A 13,562-nucleotide genomic window follows, 5' to 3' on the forward strand; every position below is an offset into this window, starting at 1 on the left:
CTGGGTGACCTTTCCAACCTTTATCACACATTATTCTCCTTCACAGAGAAAATTCTAATAAAACTTCCTTGATTCTAAAAAAAAATTATCTCTTTTCACCATGCCTTGAATCTATTTCCATGACCTCCAACTCTAGTTCCTTTCAAAATTTGATTCAAGTAAAGCTACCAGTTACATGAATTGTTTTCCCTGATAAAAAAGTAAATTCACTGGCAGAAACTGAAACACTGTCTTCTTTATATCCCTAGCACCTTGCACAGTGTTTGTCACATAATAAAAGCTTAGTAAATATATTCATTGTTGATACTGGTGAAGTCAGGACATAATTCTTTTTCCCCCCAATTGCATGCAAAGATAGTTTTCAACAATCATTTCTTGTAAGGTGTTGAGTTTTAACACACATACTATGTATAAAAACATAACATCTATGCTAATTACACACCTTATTAGGTTTGGCCCAAAGTTCTTACCAAATACGATCTTATTGGATTTTAATCATTATCAGACATGTTAATTATTCCTCTTTGTTTCACCTTCAAATTTCATAAACATGCCACGACTGTCTAAAAACAGAATTTTTTTTCTGGTAATCAATGAACACTCCTTGACACATTTGACAAGCACACATTAGGAGAAATCTGCAGAACCCCACAATGAGACATAAGTAAAAATCATTTCTTGCTGGGAAGAATGAGATGCTGAAATCCCTTTCACTGCCTCTTCCAGTTTGAAAAACAAATTGTAATTAAGCAAAAAATTGTTAGTTACTGTTATACAGCAGGCATCCAGAGAACTGAATTACATCATTAATAGTACAATCATGCTTTCACCCCAGACATGTGAACTGTTTCTCAAACTTGTCATCTTATACCTTTTGTTTTATCTACATCTTATATTGTATTGTTATTATTATCCATCAAGTAATAACTTCACTTCTATTTCTGTTTTCTAAGGAACATGTTTCTTGATTTCCTCAAAGTTTATTAATTCAATATACACTGCTACTTATTCCACTCCCCATCCTGCTCCTTTTTACTTTTTTTATTTATTTACTCTATTCCTCTGAAGTAAGACTACCTCTTCCAGAATCATATGTTGATGGTATCAATGTAGTCAAATATATTTCTTGGTCTCTTCTTACCCATTTTTTTATATATACAGCTAAGGCAGTGAGTTTCATTACTGACTACTTTCATTTTTTCCCCTACTGTGACTTTTTCCTACAATTATTTTCAGCAATTGTTGCTTATATACATAGGCAATTTTTATCTTTCTTTTCCATCACAGTACTTTAAATTAAATTTTTAAAACTTCAGACAATACAATTTTATCAACTTTTTTTAGTTATAGCTGGTTAGTCAAGAACCTATCATTACTCTATTTTAAGCCGATGTCCAAAAATCCAAAGCATATTCATAGAACACCTTCTAACAAACTATTTACTTTCAAATTATACCTTTCTTCTTGCCATCAATTAACAAAAGAAAGAGAATGTTAACTGAGCACTTAAAATTTTCGGTTTCTTAACCAAGATTTTGGAAAACAGCAACTAGCGGATAGAGGGCAAGGTGTCTGGAGTTAGGTTCAAAGCTGGCCGCAAATAGTAAGTATGAGCCTGGCAAGTGGGTCTGAGTTTCCTCAAATGTAATTTGGAAATCATAATAACCTTTATATCCTAGAGTTGTTATGAGAATCAAATAAGATACATGTAAACACTGAAGATAGTGTCTGGCACACATTAGAATCTTAAATGCTTATTTCCTTGCTCCCTCCTGACCTATAGCAATTATTTTCTGGATTCTTTTTAGCAGAACTATTTATACCCAAATGAAACCATCAGAAGTACACAGTAATCATTAGGTTTAACAAGTCATGAGGGGTTCTCTACCATGCCCCCCACCCACCAGAGGATAATCAAAAATTTTAGTAATAGTAGCTCTACAGATACACAAAGTAGTATAATGGAAAAGGTTACAGATGTAGGATGCTCAGGACCTTAGTTTCCCTGATCTGTGAGAGGAATGTATGAGTGAATTACTTCTTTAATTAATCTGGACTGTCAAGTTTTTTTTCCCCACATGAGTGAAAAGCCATTTCAAAATCAACAAACTGTCAAAGTTACATGCATCATGCACCCAAGACACCAGAACAAGCATAAGCAAGCAGATCCACATGGAAACAGGTAAACAAAGCATACAGAGATGGAGAAATATTCTATGAAAACAATGAAAAAAAAATCTTCCAAAGTAATTCAACATTATAACATTCTACTTAGTGACTTCACTCAAAAGAGAAGGCAACAAAGAAAGTTGGAAAATATGATTTGGAATTCAGATACCAAAGAAGATAAAGGCTTGTAGATGACTCAGAAATCTGCATGTCAGAAATATTTTTTTCCAAGAAAACAGAAGGTTCTAAATATGGTAATCATGCCAAAGAATTTTTCAAAATACTTTGACTATGTCAATAGGAAATAGTTATCAATGTGAAAATTATATCAGAATCAGAAATAAAAAAGACATGAACAAATCAGAAGATTAAACCCAATACTTAATTAGAAGAAAAAGACCTTGAATATAAATACAGTAAGCTAGCTCTTCCAAACTAACGTGAAGAGAGTTGAAAACTCCAAATAACAGGAAATGAATACAAGATAAATTTTTAATTACTGGATAAGACAAAATTAATTTTCTCAATGAAAATAACAAATGGGGGTGGCTAGGTGGCGCAGTGAATAGAGCACCAGCCTTGGAGTCAGGAGTACCTGGGTTCAAATCCGGCCTCAGACACTTAATAATTACCTAGCCGTGTGGCCTTGGGCAAGTCACTTAACCCCATTGCCTTTGAAAAGTCTTAAAAAAAAATAAATCCCACTCAATAGGCTGAGCCATCAATTTATCATCTAAGTTCAAAACTCTCAATAATAAAACTACTTACCTCTTCGTGCCCTTTCTAATCAATAAAAGAAAACAACAAAAATCCACATATTCCCTTTGAAGTTTTACATTTAATTATTTAGAATTGACCTGGCTTATATTACTGACTTTACAATATGTATTGCTTTTGTAATGACAAGATAAAATTTACAAAGAAATTTTAAAAACTGAATTAATTTCAAAATCATTCAGTAAAGTCAATTAATCTAGTTATCCAACAAGTCAATAAATGGTAATTTAAAATCTAATAAAAACAAAAAAGGAGTACTACAGAGATAACTTTTAGGTGAATAGTTAAAATAATACCAGTAAAATATAGTATTTAATGCTTAATGGCAGCATAATACAAAAGAACTGACAAATCTTGTCATACGTAGAAAAAAAAATTTCCTTATGGCTCTTCTCAAATAGTTCTGCCAAAAATGTGAAACATCTGCCATGTATTTAATTCATTTTATTAAAAGGGCACCAAATAATGTCTTTATCTGTTTTCTACTATGTCTATCTGTACTTTTAACCATGCTTATATAACTTATCAATTTGTACTGATGTCATGCTTACTTCTTTTTCTAAGATTAATTTCTTTCCTTTGTCCCTAAATAACTGATTTTTAACAAGTCATCCAACCCCTAGGGCTTCACTTTTAATGTATATTTCTAGCCCAATGCTGCTATGCCCCAGGAGGCAGTTTAGGTGACACAGATAAAGTACTGGGACCAGAGTCAAGAAGATACTTGTTCATGCCTGTCTTCAAGCACGTATTAGCTCTTTGATCATGGACAAGTCACTTAACCTCTTTGCCGCAGTTTCCTTAATTATAAAATGGGGATTAATAATAGCACCAAACTCCTACAGTTGCTATGACGATCAAAGAAAATCATATTAGTAAAGCCCCTAAACACAGTGCCAGGCACACATAACTACCGTTATTACTATTCATAATGTTGGTATAGTAAAGAGTCTGAATTCTCCAAATATTAGCATTAATAGGTCAAATCAAACTGTAAAAGCTCTGTAATATGTTTTTCTAACTCATTTGAGAATCAGTCTAACAAAATGTCACTGAGGTTCATCCTCAAAAGATAATGTTTGTGACCAAAAATAATTCAACTACTATATTTTGACATGAGAAGGAAGAGATGAGACTTGCATTCCATAGATCCAGGATCAAATTCATTTCTTTAAGAGATATTCCTTAAGTGTCCTTTCAAAAGAAGTCAACTGGGAGAAAAATGAATTTAGAAATAGCATATATGCTCATGAATTTTCAAAGTGGGAAATTAGAATTGTAAAGAATCTTTCATAGCTTCCAAACAAATCTCCTATTTCCAAATATATGGCTTTATAATAGCTGATTTTCTGATTATTATCCAAGTAAAGGACAAAAGAAAGCATAAAAAATTATTTTTTAATAGTCAAGAGAAATATAGTAGACAGTGTAATTTTCACTATTGGTATTCAAAGGAGGAAAGAAGGGAGAAAGGAAGAAGAGAAAAATAAAAATTTCTTACCATTGATCTTTCAGGATATCCAAACAAATGGCCCCAGTGACAGAACTAATATTAGGATGCCAAATTTTAGTAATAAACCGCACCTAGAATGATTATATAAAGCATTACTTGAGATTTTTATAAAAAGAAACACCCAATATAAAAATATGTATATATACAAAACCAAATTAATTTTAAAACTACTGTCACCTTCAGAAGCAAGTCAGTGAGCCCAGATTTTGCACTCACTTGTATGACCATCACAATGACATTTTAACTAGAACTCACAGTCATCATCAGAGGGGAGGAGGGGAGGGACGCATCACTTCAAAAAAGATCAAGAGTTTACCAACCATTCATTGTATGCTTTCCTTTTTCCAATTTCTACCCTTTTATTTAATTAATTCAACTTATCTAGAACTAAGCATCTATTTTAAATAGAATACAGAAGTCCCTTGCCTGTTAATAAGTCATACTATATACGGGGGAAGGAGGGGAGTGAGGGAAGGGGAATCGAAATACACAAAGAAATACCATCTACCAGATCTTTGTTGACTTCAATTTAAGTAAGGAAAATATATAAGAAATAGATTCTGGAGGAAGGTAAGAGTGATGAGCATGAGGTAGCCCCAACTTGCAATGCTCTTCTTAAACTTTTTCCTTTTCTCAATTTTATTAATGTCTAATGTTTTTACACCAATCAATTTCTACCCCATTTAACTATTTCCTTGCAACTAATGAAAATGGCAAACCAAAAACAACAAAGACTAAGTTGCAAAGATATGTCACATTATAAGCACTCACCCAAGCTCTAGTAAGAAAAGGGAAATTCATTTCATTTTCTATTCTTTGAGTTAGATGTCTATTACAATTAACAGCTTACCCTTTTTCATACTATTTACCCCTTTATAGTGAGACACCATGTATTAAACTGCCCTTCTATATTCTACTTTGTTTACTTAGCATCAAATATTCCAATATTTCTCTAAATTCATTATATTTTATACTTCTTATAGAACATAAAAATATAAATTTACAGATGTGTTAAGAAATATTTTATGTGGATTCTGCCCGGTTTGTGGTGGCAAAGAATTGGAAATTAAGTGAATGTCCTTCAAATGGGGAATGACTTAGCAAACTGTGGTATATGTGTGTCATGGAGCACTGTTGTTCTATTAGAAACCAAGAGGGATGGGAATTCAGGGAAGCCGAGAAGGATTTGCACAAAATAATAATGGTGAGCAAGATGAGCAGAATCAGAAAAACACTGTACACCCTAACAGCAACATGGGGTCGATGGACTCACTCATTTCATCAGTGCAATAATCAGGGACAATTATGGGCTATCTGCAATGGAGAATATACCATCTGTATCCAGAGGAAAGAATTAGGGACTTTGAAGAAAGACCAAAGACTATTACTTTCAAGTTAGAAAAAAAAACCGTTATCTTATTATGTAATTATACTATCTCATACTTTATTTTTCTTCCTTAAGGATATGATCTCTTCTCTGTCATCACATTCAACTGAGATCAATGTATAGCATGGAACCAAAGTAAACACTAACAGAATGCCTTCTGTGGGGGGGTAGGGGGAGGGAAGCAAGAATGGGGGGAAAAATAGTAAAACTCAAAATAAATAAATAAAGTAAAATGTTAACAGTGTGTCTTATTTTACTTTCTATGTTTTTGAAGCAAGATAAGTGCTGCTATAGACCCATATCCAATTTTTTGAAACTTTTTTCAATCCTGTCGAATAAAAAATATAGGAATAATTGACCACTTTTCACAGTGCTACTTCTCAGGAAATACAGTATTTTCAATTCTTTGAATATTCAAATATTTCTGAAGTAAAAAAATTACAATTATTACCAATACACAGGAGAATCAACAATCTGCCATATTTATGCCTCAAATTTAAGATGTTTGCGAAGAGCAACTAAATTCTGAGTATAATGAACAGCACTACAATGAGTCTATATAAAGCAAAAACATTTTTCTTATGTGAGAACTTACATTCTTCTTTAAATTTACTCTTGCCTCAAAAAAAGAAAATAATATTGACCTTACCTACTGTTTGCCACCAGAGCAGAATAGATGCTAAAATAATCATCCTTGGGGCGGGGCTAGGTGGCACAGTGGCTAAAGCACTGGCCCTGGAGTCAGGAGTACCTGGGTTCAAATCCAGTCTCAGACACTTAATAATTACCTAGCTGTGTGGCCTTGGGCAAGCCACTTAACCCCATTTGCCTTGCAAAAACAAACAAAAAAAAAAACCCTTAAAATAATCAACCTTCCATAATTTAAAGTTTTTATTTTTGCTTTTTGGGGGGCAAGACAATGGGGTTAAGTGACTTGCCCAAGATCACACAGCTAGGTAATTATTAAGTGTCTGAGGCCAGATTTGAACACAGGTTCCCCTGACCCTAGGGCCAGAGCTCTATCCACTGTGCCACCTAGCTGCCCCAAAAGTTTTCTTTTAAAAAGCAGAAACATTTTGTGTCATATAAAAAACTAAAAATTCTCATTTTCAGGGTGACAAAATACATACGTAGATCTGTCCAAACCAATTGTCAATTTTAGATTTTAAAATTTTCATTAAAAGATAAAGCAATGCTTGTTCCACTAATTCTTTAAATTTACATTATTTAGTTAATCTTTGCAAAAACCTTTTATGTGAAATTTTTATTACATCATGATCTGAAATACATCCATTTCTGCCTTTCTGAATATAATTGTAAGGTTTTGATGCCCTAGTTTTTGTGTAGGTTACATGTACTGCAGAGAAACAGGTATATTCCTTTCTATCCCCATTCAATTTTTTCCATAAGTCTATTATAAATGAATTTTCTAAAATTCTACTCCCATTTCTGAACTTCTTTGTTTATTTTATAGTTAAATTCATCATTTACCATTTGTCGGTTTACTGCTTTTCCCTTTGTTACCAGGAGAAGCAGCTAGGTGGCACAGTGGATAGATCACTGGCCTTGAAGTCAGGAGGATGGGAGTTTGAACTGGCCTCAGACAACTGAGTCTTACTAGCTGTGTGACTTTGGGCAAGTCACTTAACCCCAATTGCCTTGTCCCCAAAAAAAAAAATGATAAAAACTTTAAATTATGGAAGGATGATTATTTTAGTGCCATCTCCAGTCCCAGATGACTCTGGAGGAAAAAGTGAGGCTGGTGATTCAGCACAGCCCCCTCACTCAAATCCAATTCATATGTTTGTCATGGCCACCACCAACCTGATGTCATGATCTTCTTCGAAAATGAAGGACAAGGGGCAGCTAGGCGGCGCAGTGTATAGAGCACTGGCCCTGAAGTCAGGAGTACCTGAGTTCAAATTCAGCCTCAGACACTTAACAATTACCTAGCTGTGTGACCTTCAGGAAGTCACTTAATGCCATTGCCTTGCAAAAAAAAAAAGAAAGAAAGAAAATGAAAGACAAACATAATCACAGTAACTACTGGGGGAAAAAAGTAATTGATGCTAATTCACAGTACTGACTGCCAACTAGAGCTTTGATTTGCTCTATATCTATCTAAAACTTTCCTGAGGCAGTCGGATGATGCTGACTCATACTAACATCATACTGAATGTACACAGAAGAACTAGCAATGCCTATTGAAGGTTCAGAACAGACACATTCACGAGATCAACCACATGCAAATCTTCATTTCATTCCTGCTACCAAATGCATTTCTTATTTCCTTTGATGATGACTAATTCTCAATTCCAATAACTTCCATAAATGGTTTTTAAAAAAAAGAACAAATGAGGGTTAGCATATTAGAATGCTTTCAATTAATGTACTGTTCAATCAGAAGAAAACATATACTGTAATATAGAATGCTTTTAGTCTTATCAGAAAACGAATGATGAGTGGAAAAAATTCCATTGCTAAAATTCCATTACTTCAACAAATGTATATAATATTAAAGGCATGCATAGAAAAATGGTTTTAGAATTTCCACTGACCAAATTTACAGCTCACTCTAAAAGTGGTTAAACTACAAATATTCTGCAACCATTTTATAAGATTTATGTGTTCATGTTTTTCCTCTAACTTTGTGATCAATTCAGAAGTTAATCAGTTAACTTCAAGCTGTCTATATTATTAGTAAAAATACATTACAATAAATAAAAGCAAATGCTAGTAGCACAAGGACCAAGGAAACTACAAAACTGCTCTTAAATTTTGTGTTTTATCCATATTTACAAAGAATTTGAATTCAAGGTATTAATCTCACAGACCTGCAAATAAATTCATCCTGGGGCGGCTAGGTGGCGCAGTGAATAGAGCACCGGCCTTGGAATCAGGAGTACCTGGGTTCAAATCCGACCTCAGACACTTAATAATTATCTAGCCTTGTGGCCTTGAGCAAGCCACTTAACCCCATTGCCTTGAAAAATCTAAAAAAACAAACAAAAAAAACCCAATTCATCCTATCTATGCTTTAATACATAGTTTATATGCCCCAAGCTAACATACAGTCTACTAGAGAGAGAATAAGTAAAGTCAAATTAAATTAAAATCCAGGTTTTTCACTACATAATAATATTGTTATTATTACTATCTATGTGACTCTGTAGAAGAAAATTCCCTTCTCTGGACCTCAATTTCCATATATAAATACACACACACACACACACACACACACACACACATCAGGGAGTTGGACTAGATGACCTTTAAGGTCTCCTCCAGTTCTAAATTTAAGTATTTACTATCTCTTTCCTTTGTTTGCCAAATTTTATTATATCTGCATCATCAGCCTATTCACGTTTTAAAATATTTTGGGTGACAGGAAAGGACAGATTTTTTTTTTAGTTTTTTGGGGTTTTTTTTTTTTGCAAAGCAATGGGGTTAAGTGGCTTGCCCAAGGCCACACAACTAGGTAATTATTAAGTGTCTGAGGCCGGATTTGAATTCAGGTACTCCTGACTCCAAGGCCGGTGCTCTATCCACTCCATCACCTAGCTACCCCCAATGACAGATTTTTCAAATCTAATTTTTGTTCCATCAGAAAAGAAAAATATCCAAAATAAAAAATGTAAAAGATGCTGAAAAAGGAAACAAAGTTCAAGTTAGGTATGAAAGACATCTGATAGAAGCACTTTTTTATGTAAACTGATGTCTTTAATCCAAGAATAATTCTGTTTCATCGAACTGAAAGAACTTGTTCAGATAATTAAAGAATCATAAAGACTAATGTTAGAAAAACAATGGGGAATTATAAAGCTGTCAAATGATGACCTGGTTTCCAAATGATGCAAAATATTAAGAACAGAAAACTTGGGGCAGCTAGGTGGCACATTGATAGAGCACCGGCCCTGGAGTCAGGAGTACCCGAGTTCAAATCTGGACTCAGACACTTAAAAATTACCTGGCTGTGTGGCCTTGAGCAAGCCACTTAACCCCATTTGCCTTGAAAAAACCTAAAAAAAATAAAAAAAATTTAAAAAAGAACAGAAAACTTAACACTCATGCTCAACAAAATTCAATCGGTCTGGATTCACTAAGAACAAATCATTTTCTCTCCTATCACTAGGAGTTCAGTACCTGGTTCTCTTTGCCAAGGTCAACTGCTTTATATACCATCTTGTCCAAAAAAATCTCCACCTCAATTATCTTTCTTCTATCTAAACTTCAAGTTCTCTCTATCCTCCTGATAATCTAGTAATCTCAAAGATACCCAGTCTTCCCCAATTGTTTAAAAAAAAAAAAAAAAGACACTTCATTAGACCCTACTATCCCCTCAAGCTATTACCTACTTTTCCTTTTTTCTCAGTTAACAGTTCTAGGAAAATTGATCTCATTTCCTGCCCCAACTTTGCCTTTCATTCACTCCTCAATTTGTCTTCAAATGAAAGTAAACTTTCTCAGTCATATAGTACATCACAAAATGTCTTCATAAGCAAGTCTTGATCCAGTGTTGGAGTCAACAGCACAAAAGATATGTGAACTGAGAAGAGAATTTAGATTAGATTTAGCAATGAAGACTTTAGCAATCTTGAAGAAAGGCAGTTCCCAAAAAAGTAGGACACAGATCTGATTTTAACAACTTAAGAGAGAGGTGAGAAACAGAGTGCTAAGTTTAGGCAATAGCACAGAAGGTTTTTATTTTAAAAAAAAAGGGGAAATCTAAGCATATTTGTAGATAGAGAAGCCAGTGGAGTAGAGGGAAAAAAAGAATGAAAAAGATGACTGACCAATGGAATATGATACTGGGGGAAAAAAGAAGCAATTGGGGGAAGAAATTAATGTAGAATGAGATCTTCTCATTTTGTAAGATTTAAGAAAAAAAGGTCACATGAGAAACAGAAATATTAAGAATCAAGAGGAAGAATAAAGAATTGATCTAGAAATGATGGAATTGCAAAGAAAATTATGGAGAAGAAAGTACAAATAAAAGATTATTTAATATTACTGTATCTCAATTTATACTATCATCAAAAGTAATCATCAAAACTATCTGGGACATATCAAAAAATAAAAAAGCTAATTAATGGAACTTATTAGATAAACAAAAGACAGTCAAGTGACTTAGTAAACAGTGCATAGAACTTGAAGTCAGAAGACCCATGTTCCAAAACACGAATATGAAAAAATATTTTGTTCTATATAACCAATATTAATTGCTTACCATATACTAGGGAATGGGGAGAGAAGAGAGAAGAAAATAACTTGGAAACTAAAAAGTTTAAAAAAAACAAATGCTAAATATTGCTTTTTACATGCAATTGGACAAAAATAAGAAAATATTATTCAAAAAAGAAAAAACAAACCGTCTGTGTTCAAATCTTGCCTCAGACACATATTAGCTCTATGCTTTGGCGAAAGTCATTTAAACAGTTTCCTCATTCTTAAAAATGAGAATAATAGCAGTGCTGACCCAAGCAAGGTTATTTTAAGGATCAAGTAAGTGACTTTACAGATTTTTCTATATACATATTAACTATTAACATTATTACATAATCCAGAAATATGCAAAAATTATTGCAGGATCTAATAAGCCAAAGGACACCAACTCCAGGAATAAGACCTCTAGAAAAACTGAAAAGCAGATTGACAAGAGAATGACGTTAGGACTACAATAAGCTTTCCAAATTGAAATATGAAACAGAAATAAAAGGTCAAATGATTTTTTACAAAATTAAAGGAAATATCTTTCAAAACTATGGCTAAAATAATTTTTATTAAAAATTAAACATCTTTGGGGTGACTAGGTGGCACAGTGGATAGAGCACTGGCCCTAGAGTCAGGAGTACCCAAGTTCAAATCCAGCCTCAGACACTTAAGAATTACCTAGTTGTGTGGCCTTGGGCAAGCCACTTAACCCCACTGCCTTGCAAAAAAAAAAAAAAAACTTAAACATCTTCAAAATGACATGATTGGTCTTCCTCATCCATAAATTGAGGATAATAGAATTGAAAACTTCTAAGGTCTTTTTTAATCTATAAACTCTATAACTCTAGGCATTTATACCTGAATATTCACCATGTCTTGCCTGAATCCAGACTTTTCATTTCTAGCAATAACTACACCCTTACTATTTGCCCCATTCCAGATTCACTTTATGTGCTGTCTTTTCCTGCTAAATTATAAGCTATTTTGAGATAGGGGATTTATCTTCTTAGCCTATATTTGTATCCTCAGCATTCAGCACAATGACTGACATACAGCTTACTAAAAGTTTTACCTGTCTATCTAAAAAACGAAAGACAGGTGGCTCAAGCAATGAGAGAGAAAAGTTATTAATTGAGAAAAATCCTTATAGCAAGTATATCTGATAAAAATATTTTATCAAAGATATTTATAAAGATACAGGTATATGAAAGTGAACCAACTAGAAAACAATAATGACCGCCCAATAAACAACTTGTCAAAAAAAGTATAAACATAAATTTTTCATAACTATAAGACTATTGTTCTAAATCCATAAGAAGAAAAATGCAAAATATAAACATTCTAAGGATATATCACATATTTTATCAGTCTAGCAAGGATAAAAGGAAGAAGTAGGAAATATTACATGAATTAGATGTGGAGAATGAGAGATATTTTGTTTTATTTGACTAGACTTTTTTTGACTACCTAGGAGGATAGCCTCTATTGGGTTTATGTTAGTGAAAAATGATACTATAAAAAAAATAAAAAGCATCAATAAAATAAAAACTACAGTGAAAAACAAATTCAGATGAGGAAATAAATAGGGTGATTTAGTGTATATACTTTATTGTACAAATCATAATTAATGAAAATTTATAATTTCATATAATAATCCTCTTTTCTGTTCTTTGTTGGAATATTGAAAAATTTGTTCATGATTACTAAGAACATAAATTCTAAAAAATGTTAAAAAGAGGAAGGGAAGGGGCTGCTAGGTGACACATATAATTGCCTAGCTGTGTGACCTTGGGCAAGTCACTTAACCCCATTGCCTAAAATTTTTAAAAAGTTAAAAAAAAGAGGAAAGGAGATCAAAAAGAAGTAGAGTAAAAGGTTCATTTGAGGTTAGGTAACACAGAAGTAGACAGTCAACCTAATTTTATGACTCTCTAGCAGTCTTTGGTTCGTTGAAAGAAGTATTGGGGGGCAGTGAGTTGGCGCAGTGAATAGAGCACTGGCCCTAGAGTCAGGAGGACCTGAGTTCGAATTCAGACACAGACACTTAATAATTGCCCAGCTGTGTGACCTTAGGTAAGTCACTCTTAATCCCATTGCCTTAAATAAATTTTTTAAAAAAGGGATGGGGGGGACTAGGAATTACATACAGTTGAAAAAGTTCAAGAAAATGAGAGAAAGAAGAAAAGTGTATCACATTTAAATAACTGACCAAAGAGTAAAGCTGGTGAAAGTGATAGAATTGAGATGGAAAAATTCGATCTCATATTGAAGGTAAAGAGTAAACACAGAAATGTGTGGATAAATGAAAAAAAGAAATCAATGTCAGAGGTGAATTTCTGAGTAAAAAATCTTAAAAGGACTGAGCATCTTTAATTATAGGGAACTCTAGGGACAGGAAACTAAGGGTTATGGAAACCATTATTTGAGAAAAAGGGTCAAGTGTATAAGCATCCTACTTCTGGTAAAAATCTAACCAAAATAACCTTTTAAGGTCCCTTCCAACAT

General features: G+C 33.3%; 1 protein-coding gene across 5 annotated transcripts in view; it reads right to left on the minus strand.

The window, feature by feature from the left end:
* Positions 1-13,562, minus strand: part of UBE2K (ubiquitin conjugating enzyme E2 K) — a 94,466-nt gene that overhangs the window by 30,993 nt on the left and 49,911 nt on the right. For 3 of the 5 annotated variants that reach the window (XM_074229601.1, XM_074229602.1, XM_074229603.1), the window contains exon 4: positions 4,448-4,530. The exons of the other annotated variants lie outside the window; for them this stretch is intronic. In XM_074229601.1, coding sequence (XP_074085702.1) covers positions 4,448-4,530 — 83 coding nt within the window. The remainder of the gene's footprint in view (positions 1-4,447; positions 4,531-13,562) is intronic. 5 annotated transcript variants of the gene reach the window in all.

The sequence above is a fragment of the Macrotis lagotis genome, chromosome 3 (assembly GCF_037893015.1).
Source record: "Macrotis lagotis isolate mMagLag1 chromosome 3, bilby.v1.9.chrom.fasta, whole genome shotgun sequence".
In the NCBI taxonomy this organism is placed as follows: Eukaryota; Metazoa; Chordata; class Mammalia; order Peramelemorphia; family Peramelidae; genus Macrotis; species Macrotis lagotis.